Consider the following 27,564-nt stretch of genomic DNA (forward strand, 5'->3'; position numbering starts at 1 on the left):
TAAAATCATGTGAAAAGCAGAGCAGTTTCATTTCCTCTGTGACTTAACATCGATTCTTGCGAAAGTATAAACAGACCAAATGTCACTTGCAGTTATATACAGCTGAATTCTGGTGAATATGCATGTGTGGCTGTCAGTTAACGTTTTACGGTTGACACAAAATTGAACGGTTCTCGTTTTTTTTCAATGAAAAATCAATAAAACTGCAGATGCTAGAATCAAAAACAAAACAAAAATGCTGGAACCAATGATCCAGCAAGTCGAACAGCACCTGTTAAAGAGAAGCAGAATTAATGTTTCAGGTCAAGCAACCTCTGTTAGATCTGGGAAGAGTAGTAAAACAAATTAGTTAGAAGTTGCAGAGAACATAGGGGATGGGATAGATAGTAAACAGGAATAGCTGTGACCGGACAACATGCCACAGCTCCTTCAGTTACCCTGATCTGTCAGGTAATGACCCACAATCCTGCCATTAGCAACACAACGCAAAGAGCACAAACACCATTTCCCCACAATTGACTAAGATACCCCCATTTACACTAGCCCACCTGCCCACATTTGGCCCACATCTCCTCTAAACTTTTCCTATCCATGTATCTGTATAAACGTCTTCAAACTTTGCTATATTACCTACCTTAAGTGCCTTGTCTGGCAGCTAATTCGATATACCTACCACCCTCTGTAAGAAAAAGTTGCCCCTCAATCTATATTACTAAAACTCTTTGTTGTGTGTGTGTGTGAGGGAGATCTGGGCACAATGGTTAATTCCTATTTTCTTCTAAACGCTAGGCCACAGCTTTCCCATTTTCACACATTCTGCTCACTTTTTTCCTGTGGAGGCAATAAACATCTTCCCGTCGCATTTCCACCTATATTTCAGAACTTTTTGATCCTTGAAATTTAAAAAACAGCCCAACCAAACTCAAGCAGTTTTGGGAAAAAAAAAATCCGACTGATGTCACAATGCCTCTCACAGTGCACCAATCACAATGGGCACTCAAGCTGGCTGCCGACTGCCACAATGACATCACAATGGGGACGTTGCCAATGGTAACAATGGGCACTCAAGCTGGCGGCCAACTGCCAGTGACATCACAATGGGCCGTTGCTCCTCCCCTCTCCCTTACCCCTTTCTCCCCTTGTCCCCTCTCCAACTGTCCTCCTCTTTCCTCTCTCCTCCCCTCCCTGCTCTCTCCCCCTCAATAGCGCCACAACTTCACTATCTCCCCCTCAGTATATATATATATTTTTCTAATCAAAAGAGTGGTGGAATATTGCGTTAGGGAACGGGTTGCGTTGGGGGACCAGGCTTCCCGTGTGACAGGGACCCAACTGGTCCCACTTGGTCTAGTTCCTATTAAATCTTTCCCCTCTCAACTTAAACCTATGTCTTCTTGTTCTTGATTCATCTGCTCTGGGTAAAAGAGTATCACAGATATTATTTTCATCCCACCCATCCCTTCCTACATCTTCCTCCATTTCTCTGTAACGCTCCTTTTTTAGCTCTAACTTTTGCATTTTCAACAGCTCTCAATAAAATGAAGTTATCAGGGTCAATCTAACTTTTGATCCCAAAATGTTTCTAATTTTTAGTTCCAAATCTTATATGCTGAGATATGCACAAATTGACACAATGAAACATCTTATTTAATGCAGGTTCCTTCCTCACTTGACAGCCTTTTGATTAACTTTACATCAGCTTTATTTAACAGGTACTAAGATTTTCATTTGCAGAATAAACACTTATAGACAGTGAAATGTACATTAAATAGATAATCGTCTCACTGAGACTACATGAACATTACTGAACATGATTGATCAGTTAGCATCATAATTTGTAATATCACCAATCATTGTAATACCACCCATCAGCCATCCAATCATTGGAAATAAATGTTCTTACATTTTCGATTGGGCTTTTAAAAGAACCACAACAAGAGGTATTGAATGACAGCCACTGTTCTTGGATAGCATCCCAGTTAGAAGGTACTTTTGTGTGAATAGCTGCCAATGAGGACCTTAACAAACACAATTTATTGAGCTAATTTAAATGTGTTCCAACACAGACGTCTGATGACCTTAGGTGTTATACAATGGGAATGCTGGATCTTCTGATGCAATGCTTTGTTAAAGTGTCTTAACGAGAGCCACTATTAGCTTTGTTCCATTCCTGCCATTAAAGACGATGCCAGGGATTCCACTGAAGAATTAAAATAAAATTAAGTTATCCATTAAAGTCATAAGTGATTTTTAAAATAAATAATTCAAGTACATTTTATTAAAGTTCAATAAGCAAAATTAGGAATTCAAATTTATAGTTCAGTTCCTTTTATTTCAATATCAATGTTTCAGCACAACTTTTTTTTACATCATGCATTTCTAACTATGTGCTCTCCACACTTGAGAAGCCAGGAATATTAAGATTGAGAGATGCAGCACATATTACTAGCTTGATGCAAGAAACTAGTGGAAAAGGAACATTTGGAAAAACTGGAACTGCCTTCAGCAGAATTAAGGAAATGTTCAATGTTCATAATCAAATTCTTTAGCCATTCAGGAAAGCAAAGCATACTGTGTCAGAACAGAATGGTAACAAGAGATAAAGCATCAGCAATGAGCCCATTGAATGCAGAGCAGAAATAAGGGGCTAAAAAGCCTACTCATTCTTTTAATTCTGATGAAATGATGGTTAAAGGTATTTAAAATAAGGGGCAAATTTGCACATATGCTAATTGCAATTTCAGTGCTCCCAGAGTAAGAACAAACAACTGGATGGCGATGAGCGTGATAACTTTAATCCCCACACATAAAGTGCTATGGAGCTCACTTTTGGAGTATGATTGAATCAGAGAACAGGTCAACAGTAAAGAATAGAGTTAAAGGGAGAATAAAAAGGATGGAGATGCAGTCCCTATACGAATAGCACTAAAGTTTCTTATGAGGAGTGTTCCAAAATGGAATTAGGCGATTTGGCCTCAATTTGTTAGTTTATTTCTTCTAACGTCCAATGAGCAGAAATCAGAATCAACTGCCTATTCCAATGCAGTATCAATACACCCTGCAGATGAATTAAAACACATTCTACACACTAATCCCAAGTCTAATTCTATATTATTTTCTGGGAGATACCCATAGCCCTTGATTGCATATCATAACCCATTGAAGGAAGTAGATCAGCCACAATCTTGACTCATTTGAAATGCAGTCTCTCTGCTCTATACTTTCCATATATCTTATATTTCCTTGCACCTTACATGATTACCATTTGACTCATCAAGTTATGCAGGTTCATAAAACACTTCCATCAATCATATTCCTCTTATTTCATGATTACCTATTCTGTCAGATTACCCATCAACAATCCTTTATTCTCCCACCAGGCAATTACTAAACTATACAAATATTTTACAGTAGCCAGTTCCCCTAATAGTCAGCACATTCTTGGGACATGGAAGGAAATGAGACACTTGGGGGGGAGGGGGGCGGCGTATTGACATTATTATTATTATTATTCACAACTTCTCTTTTGAGAAACGAGAGGGAAGAATTACATTTCATGTTTTACTTCACTTTTTACAATGCTATGTATGACAGTGATCGCAACTTCTACTTAAGTGTGGATGGCCGTTGGCTCGCTAGAAGCTTATCTGCCCTTTGACAAGTCTTGTTTTTGGTCCTGCTGGGGGTCCACAGCCCCCTCCTCACCTAGCGAACCAGTTGGGGAGACGGTTTTGTTGCCGACTATCCCACCATGGAACAGGTCGCACGGAATTATATGCTACCCGTGTCGGGGGGAGCTCCCCCCGACCTGATCCTACATGGTTACAAGGAGAACGCGTAAACTCCACAAGAACTCAGGTTACCAGTGGTGTGAGACAGCTGAAGTATCTGTACTGTGACTGTGCTACCAACTCCTGCTCCTAATTCCATCTTCCTCGAGTCTCATGTACTTAACCCAAGTTGGCATTTGAATGCAGTTTTGAATTAGCACTAAATTTAATCAATGATTTAACCCGTTTTGAAGAATTTCCCACATCTGAACGAAATGCTCCCATCCAAATTCGATTCTATGCAACTAGTTGAAGGACTAGCATTCTTTACAACAAATTCAAAACAGTATCAAACAGGAAAAAAAGCTTAAATACTACACCAGCAAGAAATATGGAATGAAAACAGAAAATATTGGAAATGCTCAAGACATCAGACATTCGCTCACCACAGATGCTGTCTGCCTTGCTGAATATTTCCAGAATGGTTTAGTTTCAAAATAACAATGTTTTCTCTCTACCACTTGTGGAATCAATTTGACACAATTAGCTGATATTTATAATAGCCAATTTAAAATTTGATATTCTGAATTATTGCAGAATCAATTTAGCAAGAAAGAATTCAGTTAAGATATAATAGCAATTAATGGGCACTAATGTAAAAAACATCTTGGCAACAATTAAAATGGTATATATTAACCCAAAATGTCAAACGGTTTATTTGAAGCAAGCATGAAGAATGACGTTCCAACAATGTAGTGGCTAAACAAAATTATAGCATAGATATTTTACTTCTCATTTTAACATTCAACAATTTCATCTCTCGGGAAGGCATAAACCACTTTGCCAGATTAGATTTCCTAGTAATTTTTGAAAATAATAATTAAGCATACACTTACGATGAGGAAATGATCCTCTACAAACGGCCTTGTTAAGTACTGTCACCAGAAACATATGGCAGTTTTTGAAATCAGATTCCATTTTCTCAATTGACTCAATTCTAAAAAATAAGGAGGTGACATGTGAAATCAGCTCTTGATGCAGTTCTAAAGCTGTTTATTCAATATATTTTTTCTGTCAAATATACAGAAAAGTGTTATTTCTACCCATTTCTTTAGGTTAGAATATCATAGAAATATGAGGTTTTTACCAGTAACTGCAGACAGTCAGAAGATAATTTTAATGCAATTACCAACATTTTAAAAATTGGAAGTAGAACAAAAATCACCATACATACTTTGAAACTCCTAAACTAGTTTGCCAACGATCTGCAAACATTAGAACCAAATTCAAAACTTCCATGATTGCTTCCTTCACAAAACTTATCTGAAATACATTTCATAACATATATTAAATACAACATCCAACAGTGTATAATCTGTTCAGATTACTATAATGGAAATATAATGGACTTAAAAACACTTTTTGATTAAATAATTGTTTACTGGACGACTGTAAGATTACAGAAATAATTATTAAATTACTCAAAATAAGATCTCCATTAATTGTTACTTTTTAAATTTGCCTCCAAAGTCAATAAACAAAGCAATCAAACAAATTTACCTTTTCCCGCAGTAAACAACGGTCAAAAATTGTGGATAGATATCTGTAATGAATTTTTATCAGTTGGTCCAAATCCTTAGCTTCCTCAATTTGGTGCTGGAACTCAAGGCCCGTACTATGTAATATCTGAAAATATAGTAAAGAGCAATTGGTTTCCGTTATTAGGTTGCCATATTTAAAGCTGTCCAATATGCAAAGCACACAAACATTATAGTGACCATTGCAATCTTGAAACAAAGGTTAATGGATTTCAAAAACTACATATTTATTTCACAATAAGAAATTATGGCAATTAGGCATTATTGCACTTGATAAGTATGTAACAGTAAAAAGAGTTGCTGGATATAGGAACCTTTGGATCTCTTCAAAGATTTTTTGTTAAAGGTGTACCAGAGTTTGGAACTTTCTTCCTCAAGGGGGGGGGGGGGGGGGGGGGGGGGGGGGTGAAGAAGGGAAAGGGAGCAGAATCTTTGGACATTTAAGGTAGAGGCAGACTGATTCTTGTTAATTACTGGGTGAAAGGGTAGATGACAATGCAGAATTGAAGTTATGATCAGGTCAATTGAGAGAGCAGGTACCCTACTTCTGCTTCTTATTCATATGGGGGGTTTTTTTTGTGGGGGGGCAAGAAAACAATTAGGTTCAAATAAGAAATTTTGAAGAAACAACATGATTTTGAGGGTATCTATCTGATCTTGATTGAAAATAAATATTCCATCTTTTCCAACAGCCCCACAAATTCTCTACTTATCAGGAAATTATCCACCTTCCTTTGAGCTCCATTAGTTGTAGATTCCAAATCCTAAATAGAGGTGATTAAAAAAAATGTATACTATTGCATACAGGTATCATGCTGTTAGACAGATTTCACTACAAAGCAAATTTTCATATGAAAGAGGCGGAGATGTTTGAACAATGACCTCTATTGCTGTTGTACAGGCGTTTAAGGCGGGGGGGAAATTCCAATAGCTTTTCATTAATTTGCCTGTAGTTATTAATAACAATTAGACATTTCTGTTTAGGGTTCATCCATCCCAAAAACAATAACACCTATTTTCAATGTTCAGTTGCAGAACATTTATTAAACATAAGCAATCAGGAAAAAAATAAAACTGAATTAGGGCTTAATTTACAGCACACCAGACGTCAGTTTGCCAAGACTCATAGCTAAACAAGGCTTCTCAAACCACAGACAGGCACCAGTGACGATTGTACACTCTAGTACTAACACAATAAAATGGCACATGGAGTTCAGAAGGAGATACAATATGGGGACATAAACCTAATAATAGATGCTATAAATTAAATAAATTCCTCTTTCACAATTCTACCAACTTGTAACTACATTTAAAATGTTAAAAGGAATGTCAATTCCTCCAGAAGAATAGTGAAAAAAGTAGATAGTGCTTAGCTTAAATTACATAGGGAAAGGTACACAAAAAAATAAAGGCAGTAACAAACTAACAACTACATTTCCTCTCAAGTGAAAGTAAGCTTAAACTGCAAATTAAGCGTTTAGGAAGTACCAAAGACAAATAATAGCAGGAAAATTTAATTTTGTTAAAACATGTTGGCAATAGAGAATGACTTGTGCCACTTTAAAACAATTACTATAATAATTAAAATGTATTAACAAAGAGAGCCTCACCCTAGTCATTATATAATTATGCAGGCTATTGACAAAGTGCATGAGTTTAACTCGAAGCAGAAACATTCTGTGAATTTGTTGCCTAACAGATGTCTTCTGCTCTTGAGATGACCAACTGGAATCCTTAAGTAGAGATGCTTGTGGTTTATCATAAGTTTCATCACATTCTGTAATTACATATTGTTTGAACAATAAGTGAATATCATAATTTTGATTTTACAATTAACATACAACATTACAGCTGCACTTTAGATCCCCATAGTACAGAATTTGGGAGAGCTCAACATATCGCATGTATCAAATTTATTGGATATTTTTCTTCCTACGACTGTTCAATTTATTTTTCTTTGCAAAAGAGTCAAGGTTCAACATTTAAATTGCCGGTAAACTGGCATCTTGGCGAAATACAGGACCAATAATCTACTTCCTCAAAGTAAATTTTGATGAAATGGAGCCAAACTGGTTAGAAAAAAAAGAAAACATGATTACGTTAAATGAAAATAAGGAAAAAGGAAAAAATTAAATTACAATCAGGAATTATATTCTTGAATTGATTTCATCTTCACTAATCTAGGGACATAAGCATGGCAATTACTGCTGCAGCTAAGATTTTAGTGAGTTAGCTGAACGAGTGTGAAAAGCTTATATTCTTCTTGGTGTCTACAGCTCACCACCCATGAGCCCATAGAAATGCCTCAATGTTCAACCTAAAAAAAAATATATCCTCACAAAATCATTTCAAATAGAAAAACAAAAGACTAAAGACTTTTACCAACAATATACGCATAATTTCAAAAATTTCTGATTTGTCTCCACTGCAAAGCAGTCACAATGAGCCAACTCCTGCTCCTGTGTCTTAAGTCCAAGATGCAGGCAAATTAAATATGTTCTTCACCTGGTATAAATTTACACATTCAAACATGCAAATCCACTTCTGTGGGAAGGCTTATAACCAGGAGTGATTCAAAATTACAGTAAATGTCCTTAAAATCTTGGAGTAGATTGAATGACAATCATAATTTGGAATATATACAGTAACAAAAGCAGATATATGTTTGGTTTAAGTAACTTCATGCAAGTCAAGCTGCTCAGATAAACACCATTGTAAAAATGTATCCTGGAGGAATGAAACTGGAAATAATTAAGGCATATCCATCGCAGAAAGGTTGGCAGCAGCTCATCTGTTGAGCAAGACAGTAGTTGTCTCTGGTGATGCCAAAACTCTGATACTGGTCTAACCATTTACATCTGCACATGAATAAAGAAGACAACATTTTATTAAACTACTGATAATTCTCCTTCTAGTAATGCCGTTCTGGATTTAACCACAATAATATTTAAACATTTCATTATAATTATTGTTACTGCTTTTAGAATATTATTGGCCCTATTTATCTTTTTTTAGTGGGTGCATATCACTATTCGTAACTTTTTCAAATGAAAACTAAGTTCATCCTACCGTCAAACCTCAGAACATCAAGACTATATTTGGCCCATTTAATTTGCAACAGAAGTATGAACACTTGATTATAAATCTTCTGGCATTCGGAGCTGATAACAATATCAACAGGCCACGGAACCTGTTTTGAAAAAAGGGGAGAAAGAAAGTACAGGCTTTTCAGCAACATTGCAACAAATTCAAACTGACTCTCAGATGTTGAAGAGAAAGACTGTTAAACATACCCTATAGCTCAATGTGAGACCATCAATAGAATGAACAGGAAGTCTTTTTTTGACAATGTCAATATTTTCTAAATAAATGGATAATCTGGAAATGAAAGTTCAAAAGTAGATGAAAACACCAAGCAAAACCATAAACTGTTTCCAAGTCACAAAAGTGTTTTGTTTTGGAAAAGAAATAGCAGCTGGAGTGAACATTCTGCCCGGTGAAATATGTGCAGTACACTCAAGTGACTTGTCAAGAAGATCAGAACAAAGGTTTATATTGAAAATTGCCATCAAAAACACTTATGATATTGCCATTTCTCATGAGAATTATATTGTATGAATATCTCATTCATATATTCCCACTCATTAATACATCTATTGTTAAACTATTTTTTAAATTCTTGATTTTACACTCTAATTCTGATCATCTTGTTGATTTCCTATCTTCTTAAAAACAAAAGATACGAGAACATACCGAGAGCTATCTTCAGGATGGTGTTGTCCTACTGCCTCTTGTAACCGGGCATTTAAAAATGACAAATGTTGCCAGAATTCTTTCTCCTTTACTTTATCAAAAATAGGTACGTAGAAGTCATACATGGTCTCTCCAGCCTCCAAAAGAAAGAAATTTCTCATGGCCTGAAGATGCTCCACCAGCCTGAAGGAAAAAAACAAAAATTTAATTTGAGTCTTTAAAACACTTTGCCAACAAAATGTGATAAAGTAGTTCAATTCCATTGTATTGAATGGGAGAGCCAGGCATGAACCCAGTTTGCAAGAAATCCTGTGTAAGAAAGGACTGCAGGTGCTGGTTTAAATCGAAGGTAGACACAAAGTGCTGGAGTAACTCAGCGGGTGAGGCAGCATCTCTGGAAAAAAGGAATAGATTACGTTTCGGGTCGAGACCCTTCTGTTGACAGTTCCTTAAATTCCTCGGAAATTGGGTTAATGCCTAACAATTCACTGCATCCGAGTCTCTGTCCTACTAATAACTGCTGCTTAGAGCACCACTATTTTCTTATAACATCTAAATAGATTTGGCATGTCACCAAATATTCTCACAAACTTTGACAGATCCATTGCAGAAAGTATCCTGACTGGTTGCCTCGTGGTCTGATACGGCAATTCGAACGCACAGGAATAAAGACTTGGACCAGCTTGGTCTCCACCATCAAAATCACCTGCACGAGGCACTGCTTCACGAAGACGGTATATTTTGTCAAGTATCCTCACCATCTTTTCTCGCAGCTGCCATTGGGCAGGAGGTACAGAAGCCTGAAGTCACATACGAATGGGTTCAGGAAAAGCTACCTTCCTGCCGCCATCAAGGTTCTTAAACAGATCAACACAACTCTTATCCGACCAATAGAACACTATGAAACATCTCTTGTACTGCTATGCAGATTTAAGTGTTATGCAGATTTACATGTAATGTCTACGTGCATGCAATGCAAGGTTTTTAGTGTACCTGTACCTTACCGTACTTGTGCATATGACAACAAATAAATAATTGACGAACAATTTGCGCTGGATATCTGCAATGCAATAGCTTGCATTCATCCAAGTTAAGCAAAATTAAGCACGTTATTTATTTAATTGGTCAAAGCAAATCAAAGTCATATTTTACACTCATAATTGAGTGTAAAATCAAATGAACATCTAAATGGGCACGATGAATAACACAATTTTTCCACTTACTTGTAATCTGTCTTTAGAGTTTGCATTAATTTTCCACAGCATTCCAGATACCGTTTCTCAATGTGAGGATACAAACACGAACGAAGCGTGAGCTCAAATGCCTGGCAAGTCACTGATTCAGATGATCTATCCACATTGACGTCCCCACTGCTGAATCTTTCATGGAAATCATTTTGTTCCATGTATAACCTGCAAAAAATGGATTAGAGCCAACAAGTTATCACAATGGTGTTTTCAGCCTAGATTAGTGTACAGTGCCCTCCATAATGTTTGAGACAAAGACCCATCATTTATTTGTTCAAGAAGGAACTGCAAATGCTGGAAAATCGATGGTACACAAAAAAGCTGGAGAAACTCAGCGGGTGCAGCAGCATCTATGGAGCGAAGGAAATAGGCAACGTTTCGGGCCAAAACCCTTCTTCAGACTGATAGGGGGTGGCGGGGAAAAGGAAGGAAAAAGGAGGACGAGGAGCCCGAGGGCTGGGGGATGGGAGGAGACAGCCCGAGGGCTGAGGAAGGGGAGGAGACAGCAAGGGCTAACAAAATTGGGAGAATTCAATGTTCATGCCCGCAGGATGCAGACTCCCTAAGCGGAATATGAGGTGCTGTTCCTCCAATTTCCGGTGTTGCTCGCTCTGGCCATGGAGGAGACCCAGGACAGAGAGGTCGGAGGAGGAGGAGGAGTTGAGGTGGTGAGCTGTTTCCTCCCCTTCCTCAGCCCTCGGGCTGTCTCCTCCCATCCCCCAGCCCTCGGGCTCCTCCTCCTCCTTTTTCCTTCCTTCTCCCCGCCACCCCCTATCAGTCTGAAGAAGGTTTTCGGCCCGAAACGTTGCCTATTTCCTTCGCTCCATAGATGCTGCTGCACCCGCTGAGTTTCTCCAGCTTTTTTGTGTACCTCCCATCATTTATTTATTTGCCTCTGTACTCCACAATTTGAGATATGTAATAGAAAATCACATGTGGTTAAAGTGCACATTGTCAAATTTTATTTAAGGCCATTTTTTATATATTGGTTTCACCATGTAAAATTACTGCTGTGTATATACATAGTTCCCCCATTTCAGGGCACCATAATGTTTGGGACACATGGCTTCACATGCGTTTGTAATTGCTCAGGTGTGTTTAATTGCCTCCTTAATGCAGGTATAAGAGAGCTCTGAGCACCTAATCTTTCCTCTGGTCGTTCCATCACCTTTGGAAACTTTTATTGCTGTTTATCAACATGAGGACCAAAGTTGTACCAATGAAAGGCAAAGAAGCCATTATGAGACTGAGAAACAAGAACAAAACTGTTAGAGACATCAGCCAACCCTTAGGCTTATCAACTGTTTGGGACATCATTAAGAAGAAAGAGCACTGGTGAGCTTACTAATCGCAAAGGGACTGGCAGGCCAAGGAAGCCCACCACAGCTGATGACAGATGATTCTCTCTATAATAAAGCAAAATCCCCAAATACCTGTCTGACAGATCAGAAACACTTCAGGAGTCAGGTGTGGATTTGTCAATGACCACTGTCCGCAGAAAACTTCAGGAACAGAAATAGAGGCTACAATGCAAGATGTAAACCACTGGTTTGCTGCAAAAATAGGATGGCCAGGTTACAGTTTGCCAAGAAGTACTTAAAAGAGCAACCACAGTTCTGGAAAAAGGTCTTGTGGACAGATGAGATGAAGATTAATTTATATCAAAGTGATGGCAAGACTAAAGTATGGAGGAGAGAAGGAATTGCCCAAGATCCAAGCACCTCATCTGTGAAACACAGTGGTGGGGGTGTCATGTATGGCTGCTGAAGGTACTGGCTGACTTATCTTCATTGATGATACAACTGCTGATGGTAGTAGCATAATGAATTCTGAAGTGTATAGACACATCCTATCTGCTCAAGTTCAAACAAATGCCTCAAAACTCATTGACCGGCAGTTCATTCTACAGCAAGACAATGATCCCAAACATACTGCAAAAGCAACAAAGGAGTTTTTCAAAGTTAAAAAATCGTCAATTCTTGAGTGGCCAAGTCAATCACCTGATCTGAACCCAATTGAGCATGCCTTTTATATGCTGATGAGAAAAGTGAAGGGGGCTAGCCCCCAAAACAAGCATAAGCTAAAGATGGCTGCAGTACAGGCCTGGCAGCGCATCACCAGAGAAGACACCCAGCAACTGGTGAGGTCCATGAATCGCAGACTTTAAACAGGCATTGCATGCAAAGGATATGCAACAAAATACTAAACATGACTGCTTCAAGTACATAACATTGCTGTGTCCCAAACATTATGGTGCCCTGAAATGGGGGGACTATGTATAAACACTGCTGTAATTTCTACATGGTGAAACCAAAATGGTATAAAAATGGCATTTATTAAAATCTGACAATGTGCACTTTAACCACATGTGATTTTTCTATTATAAATCTCAAATTGTGGAGTAGAGACAAATAAATAAATGATGGGTCTTTGTCCCAAACATTATGGAGGGCACTGTACATTAACCAAATGTATTACATTTTAAACACTGTATCCGGGACTCTGCAGAATATTCAAGATTTCTGTGTAATGTTATTCTGGCTTGTTTATGTAACCCAAAAATAAAATATTTTAAATATTCAAATTCAAGCTATGAAGTGTTTTTAAATATTAAATGTTAATCACCAGTGCTGCATGAAATGTTGGCAATAAAGTCAAACCAGTAGCAAAAGCAAAAATCCACAACCTTAACTAAATGGATTTCCATATTATAGAGGGTTTTCAGTTCATGCTTTGCAAAATAGCTGATATCAATGCAAATAAAAAGATATTATCAAGCATGGCCACAGCTGGTGTCACGTCAGAGAATGGGATGAAAACTCCTTGGAATTGTGTAACTGAACCCTTAACTTCTATGACAACAAAATAATTTTAATACTTAACATCTTTGGACAAGAGCAATGTTCAAAATAGCCTTTTGGTGAGAAAGCCTATAGAAAGGAGAATATTCCATCCCCAATAAACTTGACAGGTTCAGAAGAGAATATTTTTACATTTAAATATATGAATATTATCTACCTTTAGATTATGTGAACTTTGAAAATGCCCACGCAAAAAACAGTTTCAGAAACCAAAATAGCAGGTTTAAATACAGACTCCTTTCACTTGTTCAATTTCCTGTGATAAGAATATTAATATCTCCTCACACATTTGCTAAAATAACACAAATACTGCCAGTTAAAATTTCCAAAGCAGATTGCATGAATCCAAGGAATGTCATGGTTTCACTGAAATGCAATGTTTGCACTGAAGTCCAAATGATTGCAAAGCTTCATCACAATTGTCGGTTATGCACTCTTGTACATTCACCAATGTCAACAATCTTGACAAGTACGAAATGCGTGAAAGGAAGTTACCAAAAATAAATTACTGCAACGGCTCACCAAATACACAGTGATACTTGAGCCTACAATATTGTAATCATTGAAATATTACCTTGCGAAAGTTATAGCTAATAAAGGATCGTGAACATCATCAAGCTCGAGGTGCCGAGCAACTATAGACTGCACCTTGATCAAGCTTTCTTTTGTGGCCTGTTGCTCTGGAACTGTAAGTTCACAAGATTCAGCACCCTCTCCATAACGAAGGCGGGACTGAAGTGACTCTAGGAACAGTGCATACAAACTTTTTCTTTCTGCATCTGCAAAGCAAAATAAAATAGCAATCTTTACAAAGTGAATTTCATAAAACTAAATCTGTTCCCATAAATATTTAGAACCATGATGATTAGTATAGAGAATGGGAGAAAATGCACAAATGGAAAAACTTAGATATATGGATTCTTGCAGGCTCTGAACTTTTAAAACAGGATTTCCTGCAGGTTTTTTTAGCATATTTCTGACCTCACTGCCAACAAGACCGACAGATAGCTTGAATGGCTGGCTGGACAGCTGCCAAGGGAATGGATGCATCAGACAAATACAATTCCCAACTAAAATAGAATGAGATATGGAATGAGAAGGGGAGGGGTAAATGTAGAAACATTGAAAATAGGTGCAGGAGTAGGCCATTTGGCCCTTCGAGCCAGCACTGCCATTCAATATGATCATGGCTGATATTCCAAAATCAGTACCCCGTTCCGGCTTTTTCCCCATATCCCTTGATTCCCTTAGCCTTAAGAGCTAAATCTAACTCCCTCTTGAAAGGTATGGGGTATGTAGAAAGGAAGAAAACCAGCACATCAGGAAGAGGCATAGGCACTTGGTCATTACAAGGGAGGGTATAACGCTTTTTGCAGGAAACTATGAGTAAAACATTGAGTTTATTGGTACACTGCTTGAATTCCATTACAGTGTGTTTCAAAGCTTTTTCTATTATGCTGAAATTAAACTGGTTAAATTGAAGCTACAAATATTTTAATGACTGACCCAACTCCAGAGAGCAAGTTGTTTGCCCGTCATCATTAAAACTGGGAGAAGTAATTTTTTACTATCCCTCACTCCTCCATCCCCAATACCAACACATTTATTTTGGCGCTGCCACTCATTTTATTCAATTTTATTAAACTACGCATGTAAATAATTTCACAGTGATGCAAGTTTTGTTTTAAAGCAATAGGGCCTATTATCTCATTAAATAAATAAAACAGTACAAGCTACTGCTCTGAAATAATTTTAAAACATACAAATGCAGATTTTCAACGAATACATATTAAAGTAGACTTGCAGACCACCTTTATGTAGTAATTGTCTAGTTTTCATTTTGATACAGGATTTAGAATCACTGCTCATGAGTTTACGACTCGGTTCACTGCTAATGCAAATACATCACTTGACATCACTCTAGTAAACTGTTTCCCAAATCCACTTGGCTGGACTAGTTGGGCTCAGTTCCAATGCAATAACTTAATTTAAGGCAAAAAATTATTTGGCTGTAGTAAAGTAGGTAAAACAACAGTATTTGCATGGGCTGATGATAGGGCCATCAGTTGGAATGGATATTCTCACCGATAACTGCACAATTCACTTTAGACTTCAAAATGCTATTGCACACGGCAAAAACAAACTGAAAGCTTAAACGCATACTGTGTGAATAGATGTGGATCATTTAGCAAATTATTTTTCTGATATTTATCACTGCCAGATAATGTCCTAATAAGTGCTGTATTATGTTATAAGATAGAATATACAGCCAAAGTTTTGATACTTTTGTACAAAACATGTAGTGATGATCTGCTCAATGTGTTATCTGACATCAGCCAATTATCTGAGAATGAATAAATAACATAGCTACTGGGCAAAGGTATGCCCAAGAATAACTTCAAATTCTTCCTGCTGTGTCCAAGAGAATAAATTAGTGCTTTAGGACACTCAACACATAAGCAGTAAGTAGGTACTTATTCATTTAAATTATTTCAAACTAAAATAAATGAGCAAGGACTAGATTTATTTTATTAAATGTTATGGATCCCCGGATAGCATCAAATACTTGAAAGCAAAATATCAAAGAATCAAACGTAAATTTGGGGTATTTTATAATGGCTTTGGGTCAGCACTAATGTTCAGCCTGAAGAAGGATCTTGACCCAAAACGTCACCCATTCCTTTTCCCAAGAGAATCTGCCTGTCCCGCTGAGTTATTCCAGCATTTTATGTCTATCTTCGGTGTAAACCAACATCTGCGGTTCCTTCTTACCTAATGTTCAGTGTTAGCACATGTCTCTGGCAACTAAATTTCAAAAATACTGTTAAAAAATAGCTTGTGGTATCATGAGAATATTAAAAGCTAGTTATCGACAGAGGACTATCTTTTTTATTTTATTTCCTCACAGTTATAGCACTGCAGTCATTTGGAAAAGACCATGTATAGTGATTAAAAAAAACTGTTGGAAGAACTCAGCATGTCAAGCAGCATCTTTGGAGGCAAATAAATGGTCGATGTTTCAGTTTGAGACCCTGTATATAGTGACAACATTGTAGCCAGGCAAAGTGGCGATAACTGGGTAATTCTGCAGTTAGTTACCACATTGTTGTAATTTACAACATTATGTATATAATTTGTATCTAACCATCCTCCATTTAGCTCATAAAAATCACTGTTTCGTTAAGATAGTGCTGTAATGGTCCATTTCCTCTGCTCATCAGACCGTTGTCCAAATAAATAATTCTTGTCTGAAGTAGAATCCTCTGTATAAAAAAAGACTGCTTGCTGTACTTACTACAGCATCCGATTGTTCAGAGGTTGTTGATGATCTAGCATTGGGCCACTCATTTGTCCGTACTGTGGGCAAGATGCACAACCTGGTCTAGACCTAATGTCAGGGATCAGGAACAGGAGTTGGTTTGCATTCAGAACTGGGGAACAGTGTGCTTGCATATTTCCAGCATTTCACTTTACTATACTATATAGATTCCATTAAATGTATTATTGTATACCATGTTAAAACATTTAAATAAATTGTGCTTTAGTTTAATAGGAGTAGCATCCAGAAAATCTGCTTGTCTGGCACAATGAAATTTGAGGATGCTGGATTATCAGTCATTTTACTTTGGTCGACAGTTGTGAATATATATTGTTGAAAAACTCAATTGCATCTTTTGGTCCATCACATTCAACTTCAAAAGTAATTCCACAAGTCACGCAATTTTAGATCAAGTACATTAAATCATGGGTTGAAAGGTGGGTTGTTCCTGACCTTGCAGCAAATATTAGCTTGGTTGGCTTACCAGAACACACGTCTGGTACTTCTCTAAGTGAATCCACAACACGTAATATCTGCAGTTGTCACAGCATACGTTCAATAAAAGTTTTACAAATTATTGAGTTGAATGGCATTATACAACTCAATAACATAAATTTATTTATTTTTTACCAATTCTCCAAACTTACAACTTCAAAATGCCTTCAATTACAACCTAGATCGGACCCAAGCATTTATTCAGGTTCACCTTTCCTGCTCCATTGCAATTAGTTTTCCTTACCTCGGTGAGTGTTTTCCATTGGGAAGCGTTGGTTATCCTTACTTTCCAGGTTCTTGAGTAGCTGCATTGATTTGCCAGCCATAATAATCTGCTTAAGTACTGGCTTCAGGAAGGACACCATTGTGTGCTGTTTACTAGAATTTCCTTGATCCACAGTGCCATTACTACCTGCACCATCACCTGTATTTTCATCAATTCCAGTCTTTTCAGAAACACTAAATAACGTACAAGTAGAATGCCAGAAATCTTTATGATTCACCGGGACATCCTTGTTTCTAGTGCATAAAGCAAAAAGAAAAGCACTTTAAAGTAATAGCTCCACTCTCTTGCCACCACATTATAAGCATTCTTTTATTCATTAAATATATTTTATGAAATATTATTAACACTTGCTCCTGCCTTCTACACAATCCTAGTAAAGCGCAGGCAAACTATTTATTTTCCCCATGATAACACAATCACCCTTTAATAAACAACATCGAACATGTTGCAGTTGAATGCAGTGAAGTTTAAAATAAGTTCCCACAAAATAAATATTTATGCATTTACCAAATGCAGAGGATGGATTCAGATTTCAGAGGAACAATTTAGAATTAAAGGATGTCCTTTTAGGAAGGAGATGGAGGAATTTCTTTAGTCAGAGGATGGTGAATCTGTGGAATTCTTTGCCACAGAAGGCTGTGGAGGCTAAGTCAGTGGACATATTTAAGGCAGAGATAAATAGATTCTTGATTAGTATGGGTGTCAGAGGTTATGGGGAGAAGGCAGGAGAATGGGTTAGGAGGGAGAGATAAATCAGCCATGATTGAATGGGGGAGAAGATTTGATGGGCCAAATTCTACTCCTATCACTTATGAATTTCATTGTCCTATCTGGGACACATGACAATAAACTCTCTTGAATCTTGAATCTTGATCTTCTGATCAAAGTGGTGTTAGAAAAGTGCATTTTAAACTTAATTAAATTATAGCTCCGAATGAATCTATCTGGTCTAGTTTGTATACTTACCTTTTTCTGGAACAACATAAAAAGAACACCTGCACCTCAAGGATCAAGTCAAGAGTGCTTAATTGTCATGTGAAATGAAACGGAATTATGAAACTCTTACTTTCTCCCTCCTCTCTCCTTATAGCAGTTTCATCCAAACAATACTTCCACTTATACCTTAAATATATATAATGGTGTCAACTTCATCTGATTGCTGTGCAAATCGTTCCATGCTCCAACATTTCGTTCCTTCATAACAGTTTTGATACGGATTATTCAATCAGTGATTTTCCTCATTTTAAAAGCTGGCCTATCTTGGAAATGAATCCAATATCACGTTTCCAGTTTGCCATCCTTGAAATTAGGCAATGAGCACCCCATGGTTTAAGCGCAGTGGTACACATAAATCCTACTAATGTAGCCGCAATAAATCTATTTTCAGTTTAGAAACATAGAAAATAGGTGCAGGAGTTGGCCATTCTGCCCTTCGAGCTGGCACCCCATTCAATATGATTCTTAAGGGTTAGACAGGCTAGATGCAGGAAGATTATTCCCGATGTTGGGGAAGTCCAGAACTAGGGGTCACAGTTTAAGAATACGAGGGAAGTCTTTTAGGACCGAGATGAGAAAATCATTTTTTACACAGAGAGTGGTGAATCTGTGCAATTCTCTGCCACAGAAGGTAGTTGAGGCCAGTTCTATATTTAAGAGGGAGTTAGATGTGGCCCTTGTGGCTAAAGGGATCAGGGGGTATGGAGAGAAGGCAGGGATGGGATACTGAGTTGGATGATCAGCCATGATCATATCGAATGGCGGTGCAGGCTCGAAGGGCTGAATGGCCTACTCCTGCACCTATTTTCTATGTTTCTATGATCATGGTTGATCATGTTTAATCTTATTTCCTGCAAATGCTAGATTTCTGTTAAAGAAAATCTTGAAATTTCTAATCTCAGGAACGATGTATCTGAGACCCTTGTTATCATTATTTACCTGCACCCTTCAGCCTCGTTCCACTATCCAGCCTCATTCTAGGTTTTTGTAGTCAAGCTACCTACACAACAATTATTCGTATAATATTGTATATGGTAACAGTCCATATGTCCTACCGATAAGCTCCTTTTACAGTTCTCTTCGGTGTTTCCTGATAGACCTATTTGAATGTCATTAGCAAATTTCAACTTCACATGCTCAAAATGTCCCTGCACGCTCTGTAACGTAAAGTAGCTGCAGATGGTGTTAAACAGTTCAGTGGTAGTGGAAAAAAAAATCAAGAATAAAGCTGAAGCTGTCAAAACCACCAAGACCATTTATTCCAGAAGGAGAGGGAAGGAAGTGGGGAGAAAAACAAAAATACATATTTCCTTTTCTTTCAATATAATAGCTTTGTGGTCTCTCAATTTTGTCTTAAACAGCATCAACTCTTACATTTATCTTTGTCATCATTCTAATTTTATTTTTGAAATAATTCTCTGCTTTTGCCCTGAATGGGAATTACATGTAATTTATAATACATATTGCCCAACAAAAACATTATTAATTCTTCATGTCTGAAGTAGGATCCCAACCCAAAAGGTTGCCTGTCCATTCCCTCCACATACTGTATCTCTGCCAGATGATGCCTGAACTGCTGACCCTCCAGCACTTTGTATTTTGCTCAAGGTTCCAGCATCTGCGGTTTCTTATTAATGCTTCAGATTATTTCATCTGCAGCCAACTCGAGATTAAGGTCACCCGAGACCTGTTTCTGTAGTCACCAAGCATGTAGTCATTGAGTTTGACAAAAATCAGGGACAAAGCTGGGGGCTTCTCTGGTCAACAAGTCACCACAAAGCCATCACAGAAACAAAAGGCTTGTTTCTCCACGCCCATTGTTCCTTTAAAAATTCCTCAATTCTCTCAGTCTTTCATGTGCAGACTGCTTATTGAGATATAGTTTTAGACAGTTCTTCAAAACTTGCACACAACATAAAAGCCTACCTTGCATAAGTCATGCAAGCTGTTCACCTCAGGGGGAATTATGATGACACATAGTTCTGTCTTCAGTGCATAACACACACACACACACACACAGCTCAAAGTTACTCAGGCATCCTAAGCATCATATTTTAAATTCTAATCAAGGTACTTAAGACAACATAAGAACTCCATCCATGCCCAGTTGAGATAAATGAACCACACAGCATACAGGCTTAACCATCAATCTCTAAAAGTTTTAATTTAAATTTATCTTTCTATCCTTGCACAGAGGGATGCCAGAAAGAAATTTACCCATGCCAGAAAATCTCCACATGTTCTCATCAAACTCTACCACAACATATTTTTCTCCCTCCTTGGTCATTCAAGCAATTCACTCATAAAAATTATTTCAATAAAAGAATGGATATTTGTGTAAATATCACTGCCAATGTAAATTTACCAATATAGTGAATCGTGGGGCAGGATCATAGATGATCCCCAAAAAATGAAATTCAGTCAAGTACAAGACATTGCCCACTAAATTGCAATCAGCAATTCCTCTCTCTACATGAACACTGATCTGCCCACAATTGCTATCTTGACAGATAATTCTGTACAGTCCTGAGTAGTACATTTACTCATTTAAACAAAGCTATTCCATTAATCAACCAATATAACATCACATAATGGGAAATTTACATGATGGTAATGCAAATTTTGTGATCCTTGTACCTCTGGATAATGAATTCTTTTGCAGGGTCAGACAGATTTCCGTGGACTATCCATTCATCCACAATTTCTAAATACGGCCTTACAGTTTCCACCCACAAAGAAAAGAGAAGAGACACCTGCAGACAGAAAGTTTGAGACAGTTAAACTCATGAAAGTTAGGCTCACAACTAATCATTTTGATTGTAGTTCAATTTTCATCTTCAAGAGAATCAACTTTCCCCAAAATGCATTACTCTTTACTTGCCAGCAACAAGAGTAGGAGCAATTCATATGAAATTAAGAACTTTACCAATAAATATCACCATAGATGTGAAGGAGTTTAATTTGATCAAGTTTGGTTCGTAAATTAACAATAGAGATTTGTTGAAAAAACAGAAAGCAGTCAAATTTAAAAGAGAATTTTCCCAGCAGAATAAAGTATGGGAAAATATTAGAAGCTCGGTTTATAGTAATCATTGAAACAATGTATTAACAATGTAATAACATAGAGATGTATTGTCTGGGCACAGCACCATATTTGATATCTGTCTGAACAGCCTGTCCCAGATAAGGTCAAGATAGCAGGGCTCTCACTTAACTTTTTTTCCTCTGTTTCCAGCCGGGCAACCTAGGCAGCTTTTTAGGTTGCCAAATGACAATTTAGGTGGTCATTTAAGACGGCTTGAATGACGCGTGAGATAATGTGCTCGGACGAAGTGCGTAGTTACCAGTCGGAATTATGCTCAATGAAGCATTCACATATTATTTCTGCTTCAAATAAAGTCACAAACTAAACATATTCACCAATCAAGGCATGATATATACCACAATGACATGCAGCAAAATTATAATATAGTATATACAGTATCTCAACTCTTTTTACACATTGCAACGAATGCAATTTCTATTATTTCTTTCCACTTCCAAACAAAAATGTGGTTGGATTATTCAGCGTATGATCAACCTCGGTGAGACCAAGCGCAGGCTTGGTGATCGCTTCGCACAACACTTCCATTCAATTCACAACTAACCTGATCTCCCGGTGGCTCAGCACTTCAACTCCCCCTCCCATTCCGAATCCGACCTTTCTGTCCTGGGCCTCCTCCATGGCCAGAGTGAGGCCCACCGCAAATTGGAGAAACAGCACCTCATATTTCGCTTGGGTAGTTTACACACCAGCGGTATGAACATTGGCTTCTCCAATTTCAGGTAGTCCTTGCCTTCTCCCTCCTTCCCTTCCCATTCCCAGCTCTCCCACAGCCTACTGTCTCCGCCTCTTCCTTTCTTTTTCCTGCCCCGCCCTAACATCAGTCTGAAGAAGGGTCTCAAACCGAAACGTCGCCTATTCCTTCGCTCCATAGATGCTTCCTCACCCGCTGATTTTCTCCAGCTTTTGTGTCTACCAACGGGATCCCACCACTCGGGACGACAGATGGCACAATGGGCTAAGTGTTCGGCTGGCGACCGGAAGATAGCCGGTTCGAATCCCGCTTGGAGTGCATACTGTCGTTGTGTCCTTGGGCAAGACACTTCACCCACCTTTGCCTGTGTGTGAATGTGTGTGAATGTGTGTGAGTGATTGGTGGTGGTCGGAGGGGCCGTAGGCGCAGATTGGCAGCCACGCTTCCGTCAGTCTGCCCCAGGGCAGCTGTGGCTACAGAAGTAGCTTACCACCACCGAGTGTGACTGAGGAGTGAATGAATAATGCGATGTAAAGCGCCTTGAGTATTAGAAAGGCGCTATATAAATCCCATCCATTATTATTATTACTGGCCACATCTTCCCATCTCCTCCCGTCGGCTTTCCGCAGAGACTGCTCCCTCCGTAACTCCCTGGTCAATTCGTCCCTCCCACCCAAACCACCCCCTCTCCTGGCACTTTCCCTGGCAACTGCAGGAAACGCTACACTTGTCGCTTTAACTCCCCCCTTGACTCCATTCAAGGACCCAAGCAGTCTTTCCAGGTGCGGCAGAGGTTCACATGCACCTCCTCCACTTAATCTATTGCATCCGCTGCTCTAGGTGTCAGCTGCTCTACATCGGTGAGACCAAGTGTAGGCTTGACGACCAGGGTGCTGGCTGCCCATCCGGCCCAGCAGCAGGGTGGAGCCTCGGTCAGTCGAGGGTCGGCGGTCCCACGACGGATTCCCCGGCAGCTTCCAGCCTCCGCCTCGGGTGCGGCCCGTCTCTGATGACCCCGACGACGATGAGGAGCCCTCACCTGCAGCGGTGGGGCAAGCCCCGTCGAAGCCGTTCGCCCTCCACGCATATGGAAGCGCCTAGGTTGGCTGCCTCAGTCGGCTGCCAAAATAGCCGCCGCGACCTACTCCCACATGACTACAAAAACGGCCGACGCAGCCGGCCGGAAGCGACGCTCAACCTGTTGACCACCGTCAACAGCGCCACCTCTGGTCGAGTGGCGACTCTGCAGCCCGACCGACGTCTACACCGCCACCCCTGGTCGGTTGGTGTTACTACAGCCTTCAGTTAAAAGCACAGCTAATCCGACCACTTGGACTTTGCTGTAGCTTTACTGTTTTCTCACTGTTGATTGTATTTTTTTTGCACTGTACTCTGTAATCATCTAGCTTAATATTACTATTAGTTTCTTGTTGTTGTACTCGCATTGTTGCCGACGTCTTTCTCAGGTCACGATCCCCTGCTGGTCGACGTGACTGGTCGATACCTCGTCCGTCCTGTGGTTTTTGCGTTGGTCTCCTTGCACCCCTTGTAATGCCTCGGGATGGCCCACAGCCGGCGCATCGACTGCGCCCGCGGGCCACACCGTCCCGACCTACAGCCGGGGGGCCCCCGACCTACAGCAAGAGCCGCCCTCAACCATGCTCGCGCACCTTCAGGTAGAAGGTGAGCGCGCTCCATCCCTTTTCGACGTCTGCCCTCACGGTCTGCCTGTTAGTTTACGAGTCAGGCTGCCGTGTTTTGTTGGCCTGCTCGTTTTCCTGCCCCTGGTTAGAAACATAGAAAATAGGTGCAGGAAGAGGCCATTCGGCCCTTCGAGCCAGCAACGCCATTCATTATGATCATGGCTGATCATCCCCAATCAATAACCCGTGCCTGCCTTCTCCCCATATCCCTTGATTCCTCTAGCCCCTAGAGCTCTATCTAACTCTCTCTTAAATCCATCCTGTGATTTGGCCTCCACTGGCAGGGAATTCCACAAATTTACAACTCTGGGTGAAAAAGTTTTTCTCACCTCAGTCTTAAATGGCCTCCCCTTTATTCTAAGTGTGGCCCCTGGTTTTGGACGCCCAACATTGGGAACATTTTTCCTGCATCTAGCTTGTCCAGTTCCTTTTATAATTTTAAATGTTTCTTTTAGATCCCCTCATCCTTCTAAACTCCAGTGAATACAAGCCTAGTCTTTTCAATCTTTCCTCATATGGCAGTCCCGCCATATTCCACATGTGGTCTTACCAGAGCCCAATACAACTGCAGAAGAACCTCTCTACTCCTATACTGAAATCCTCTTGTTATGAAGGCCAACATTCCATTAACTTTCTTCACTGCTTGCTGTACCTGCACGCCAACTTTCAGTGACCGGTGAACAAGGACACCCAGGTCTCGCTGTACCTAACTTAACCCCATTGAGATAATAATCTGCCCCCTTGTTTTTGCCACCAAAGTGGATAACCTCACATTTATCTATATTATACTGCATCTCCCACACATCTGCTCACTCACTCAACCTATCCAGGTCACCCTGCAACCTCCTAACATCCTCTTCACAGTTCACACTGCCACCCAGCTTTGTGTCATCCGCAAACTTGCTAGTGTTGCTTCTAATTTCCTCTTCCAAATCATTAATATATATGGTAAACAGTTGCGGCCCCAACACCAAGCCTTGCGGCACTCCACTCGCCACTGCCTGCCAAGGACCAGTTCACTCCTACTCTTTGCTTCCTGTCTGCCAACAAATTTTCTATCCACGTCAACACCCTACCCCCAATACCATGTGCTCTAATTTTAGTCACCAGTCTCCCATGCGGGACCTTATCAAAGGCTTTCTGAAAGTCTACATACACTACATCCACTGGCTCCCCTTCATCCATTTTACTAGTCACATCCTCAAAAATTCCAGAAGATTAGTCAAGCATGATTTTCCTTTCATAAATCCATGCTGACTTGGACTAATCCTTTTACTGCTATCCTGGAGGGGTTCTGGGGGGGGTCCTGTGGCGACACCCGGTGGTTGGGCCACTAGCTACATGAACCCTCAGCAGTCGGCAAGTGACTGGGCAATGGCAGGGAGAAGTTGTCACGGGGTACAGGGGTGTGTCCAGGGATATATAACGAACCTTGGGACAACCCTCTCTCTCTCTCTCTCTCTTACTTCGAGCTGACCAGCTCTCTTCTCTCTAGGGGTGAGTGTCCTTCCACCTCAGCAGCGGCTCAGCTCGAGCCCACGAGGCAACAGCATCGCAGTAGCAACAACAAATATATGTTAGAGAACCAACGTGCATGTATAACAAACCTTTTATGCCTGAATAAAGTTCACCCCGTTGGTGCCTCTTGTTCACCCCGTTTGGTGCCTCTACACCATGCATTAAAAAAATAAAATGGTCGTATATACCCGATATTCCCAAATAGCCAGTGTAGGAAGGAACTGCAGATGCTGGTTTAAATCAAAGATAGACACAAAATGCAGGAGCAACTCAGCGGGACAGGCAGCATCTCTGGAGAGAAGGAATGGGTGACGTTTCAGATCGAGACCCTTTAGACTAGAGTCAAGGGAAAGGGAAAGTAGAGATAAAGACAGTAATGTAGTGAGATATAGAACAAATGAAAGAAAGATATGCAAAAAAGAAACTATGATAAAGGAAATAGGCAATTGTTAGCTGTTTGCTCGGTGAGAATGAGAACTTGGTGCACCTTGGGTGGGGGAGGGATGGAGAGAGGAAATGCAGGGGTTACTTGGTTAGAAAAATCAAACGTTAATATCTCAGTTAAAAATGACAATCTTGCCTGATCTGAGCGCATTCCATTTTACCATTAACAGTTTAAGTGTATTAAAGTGGCGATCATTTTTGTTTAGTTATGAGTATTTTTCACAACTTACATTTACCTAGCTTCTTTGAGTCAGAGAATCATACACCATGGAAACAAATCCTTTGGTCTACCCAATCTATGCTGACTATGAGAAGCCCAAGCCCAAAACCTTCCAATGAACTCCCCTCCAACTTCAACCACTCACCCACACAAGAGGTCATTTGCAGTGGACAATTAACCTACCAATCATGTGTCTTTGGAACGGGCGAGGAAACTGGAGCAACCCACACAATCACAGAGAGTATCTGCAAACTCCACAAAGACAGCACCAAAAGTCTAAAATTAAACCTGGGTTGCTGGAACTGTGAGGCAACATCTTTCCACTCTCCTTCCTCTTACATACCAATGATATAGAAGGGACTAAATGTAATATCTCCAAGTTTGCAGATAGTACAAAGTTGTGTGGGAGCGTGAACCAGGAGAGGGATGAAGGGAGACTCTGGCATAATTTCGATAATCTGAGTGAGTGAGCAAACGCAAAGTGGAAGCAGAATAATGTCAGAGGTAGAAAACAACCCAAAATGCTTCACTATATAAGAATGTTCAACTTTGACACCAACCACATAAATAGATTTTTTTGAACTTTTGAGCTTTATGGAACGTCTTGCTGAGGAGTGGAGATACAGAAGTTCAAGGGAGAATTCTACAGTTGAGAACCCAATGAGAACAGAAAGCCAGACTTTTCCAAAGTATGCACAATTGATAAACATTGCAGTGGTTGGGTGGTGTAGCCATGGAAGAATCTTGAAGCAAAGACAGGAATTTTAGCTTTGTTCTTAAAGCAACAATAATCTGGGTAATCGTGCTTTAACTAAACTTCAGTAGAACAATAAATAACTTCAAATTATTCTATTTCACTTTACTGAATGGAACCTTCTGCAATTGATCATTTACTTTACCACCTTTGAGACATTTTCCAAAATAGGTGAAATGTCATTTAAGGTACAAGGTATGACTCCCTGCAGCTAGTACACTGCTAAAGTATGCATATCAGAAACCTTTAAGTAGGTGGGGGAAGGGGAAGGGGATGGTGTGCAAGTAGAGAACAATCGGTGAATGGAATTGAATACTTCTGATAGTATCAAAATCATTACTGACATTACATGAATGTGGATAAGGACAATATAAAATTAAGATTTAACATGGATTGCCTAAACCCACAATTAAGTTTAGATAATTATAGGCACATGTACTGAGGTACAGTGAAAAGCTTTTGTTTGCGTGCTATCCAATCATAGAAAAGGCTATACCTGAATATAGTCAAGTCGTCCACAGTGCACAGATAAAGGGTAAAGAGTACAACATTTAGTGCAACATCAAGACCAATTAAAGGTAGTTCAAAAGCCTCCAATGAGCTGGATGGGAGGTCAGGACTGCACTCTAGCTGGTGAGAGGATGGTTCAGTTACCTGATGACGGCTGGGATAAAACTATCCCCGAGTCTGAAGGTATGCTTTTTAAAACTTCCGAACCTCCCGCCTGATGGGAGAGGGGAGGGTGAGACAACGAAAGCAAACTCAATGCTAGCATTTAGGCTTGTATACAAAAAAAGGGATGT

General features: G+C 39.5%; 1 protein-coding gene across 1 annotated transcript in view; it reads right to left on the minus strand.

The window, feature by feature from the left end:
* Nucleotides 1–1,625: 1,625 nt before the first annotated feature.
* Nucleotides 1,626–27,564, minus strand: part of tubgcp5 (tubulin gamma complex associated protein 5) — a 49,432-nt gene continuing 23,493 nt past the window's right edge. Inside the window, exons 12-23 of the mRNA XM_033023277.1 lie at nt 20,963–21,078; nt 17,288–17,562; nt 13,804–14,008; nt 10,345–10,533; nt 9,122–9,304; nt 8,662–8,746; nt 8,438–8,558; nt 6,979–7,145; nt 5,331–5,456; nt 5,005–5,093; nt 4,667–4,767; nt 1,626–2,200 (exon numbers count right to left, since the gene is read on the minus strand). Of these exons, the coding sequence (XP_032879168.1) occupies nt 2,154–2,200; nt 4,667–4,767; nt 5,005–5,093; nt 5,331–5,456; nt 6,979–7,145; nt 8,438–8,558; nt 8,662–8,746; nt 9,122–9,304; nt 10,345–10,533; nt 13,804–14,008; nt 17,288–17,562; nt 20,963–21,078 (1,704 nt within the window). The 3' untranslated portion in view covers nt 1,626–2,153. The remainder of the gene's footprint in view (nt 2,201–4,666; nt 4,768–5,004; nt 5,094–5,330; nt 5,457–6,978; nt 7,146–8,437; nt 8,559–8,661; nt 8,747–9,121; nt 9,305–10,344; nt 10,534–13,803; nt 14,009–17,287; nt 17,563–20,962; nt 21,079–27,564) is intronic.

The sequence above is a fragment of the Amblyraja radiata genome, chromosome 6 (assembly GCF_010909765.2).
Source record: "Amblyraja radiata isolate CabotCenter1 chromosome 6, sAmbRad1.1.pri, whole genome shotgun sequence".
Lineage (NCBI taxonomy): Eukaryota > Metazoa > Chordata > Chondrichthyes > Rajiformes > Rajidae > Amblyraja > Amblyraja radiata.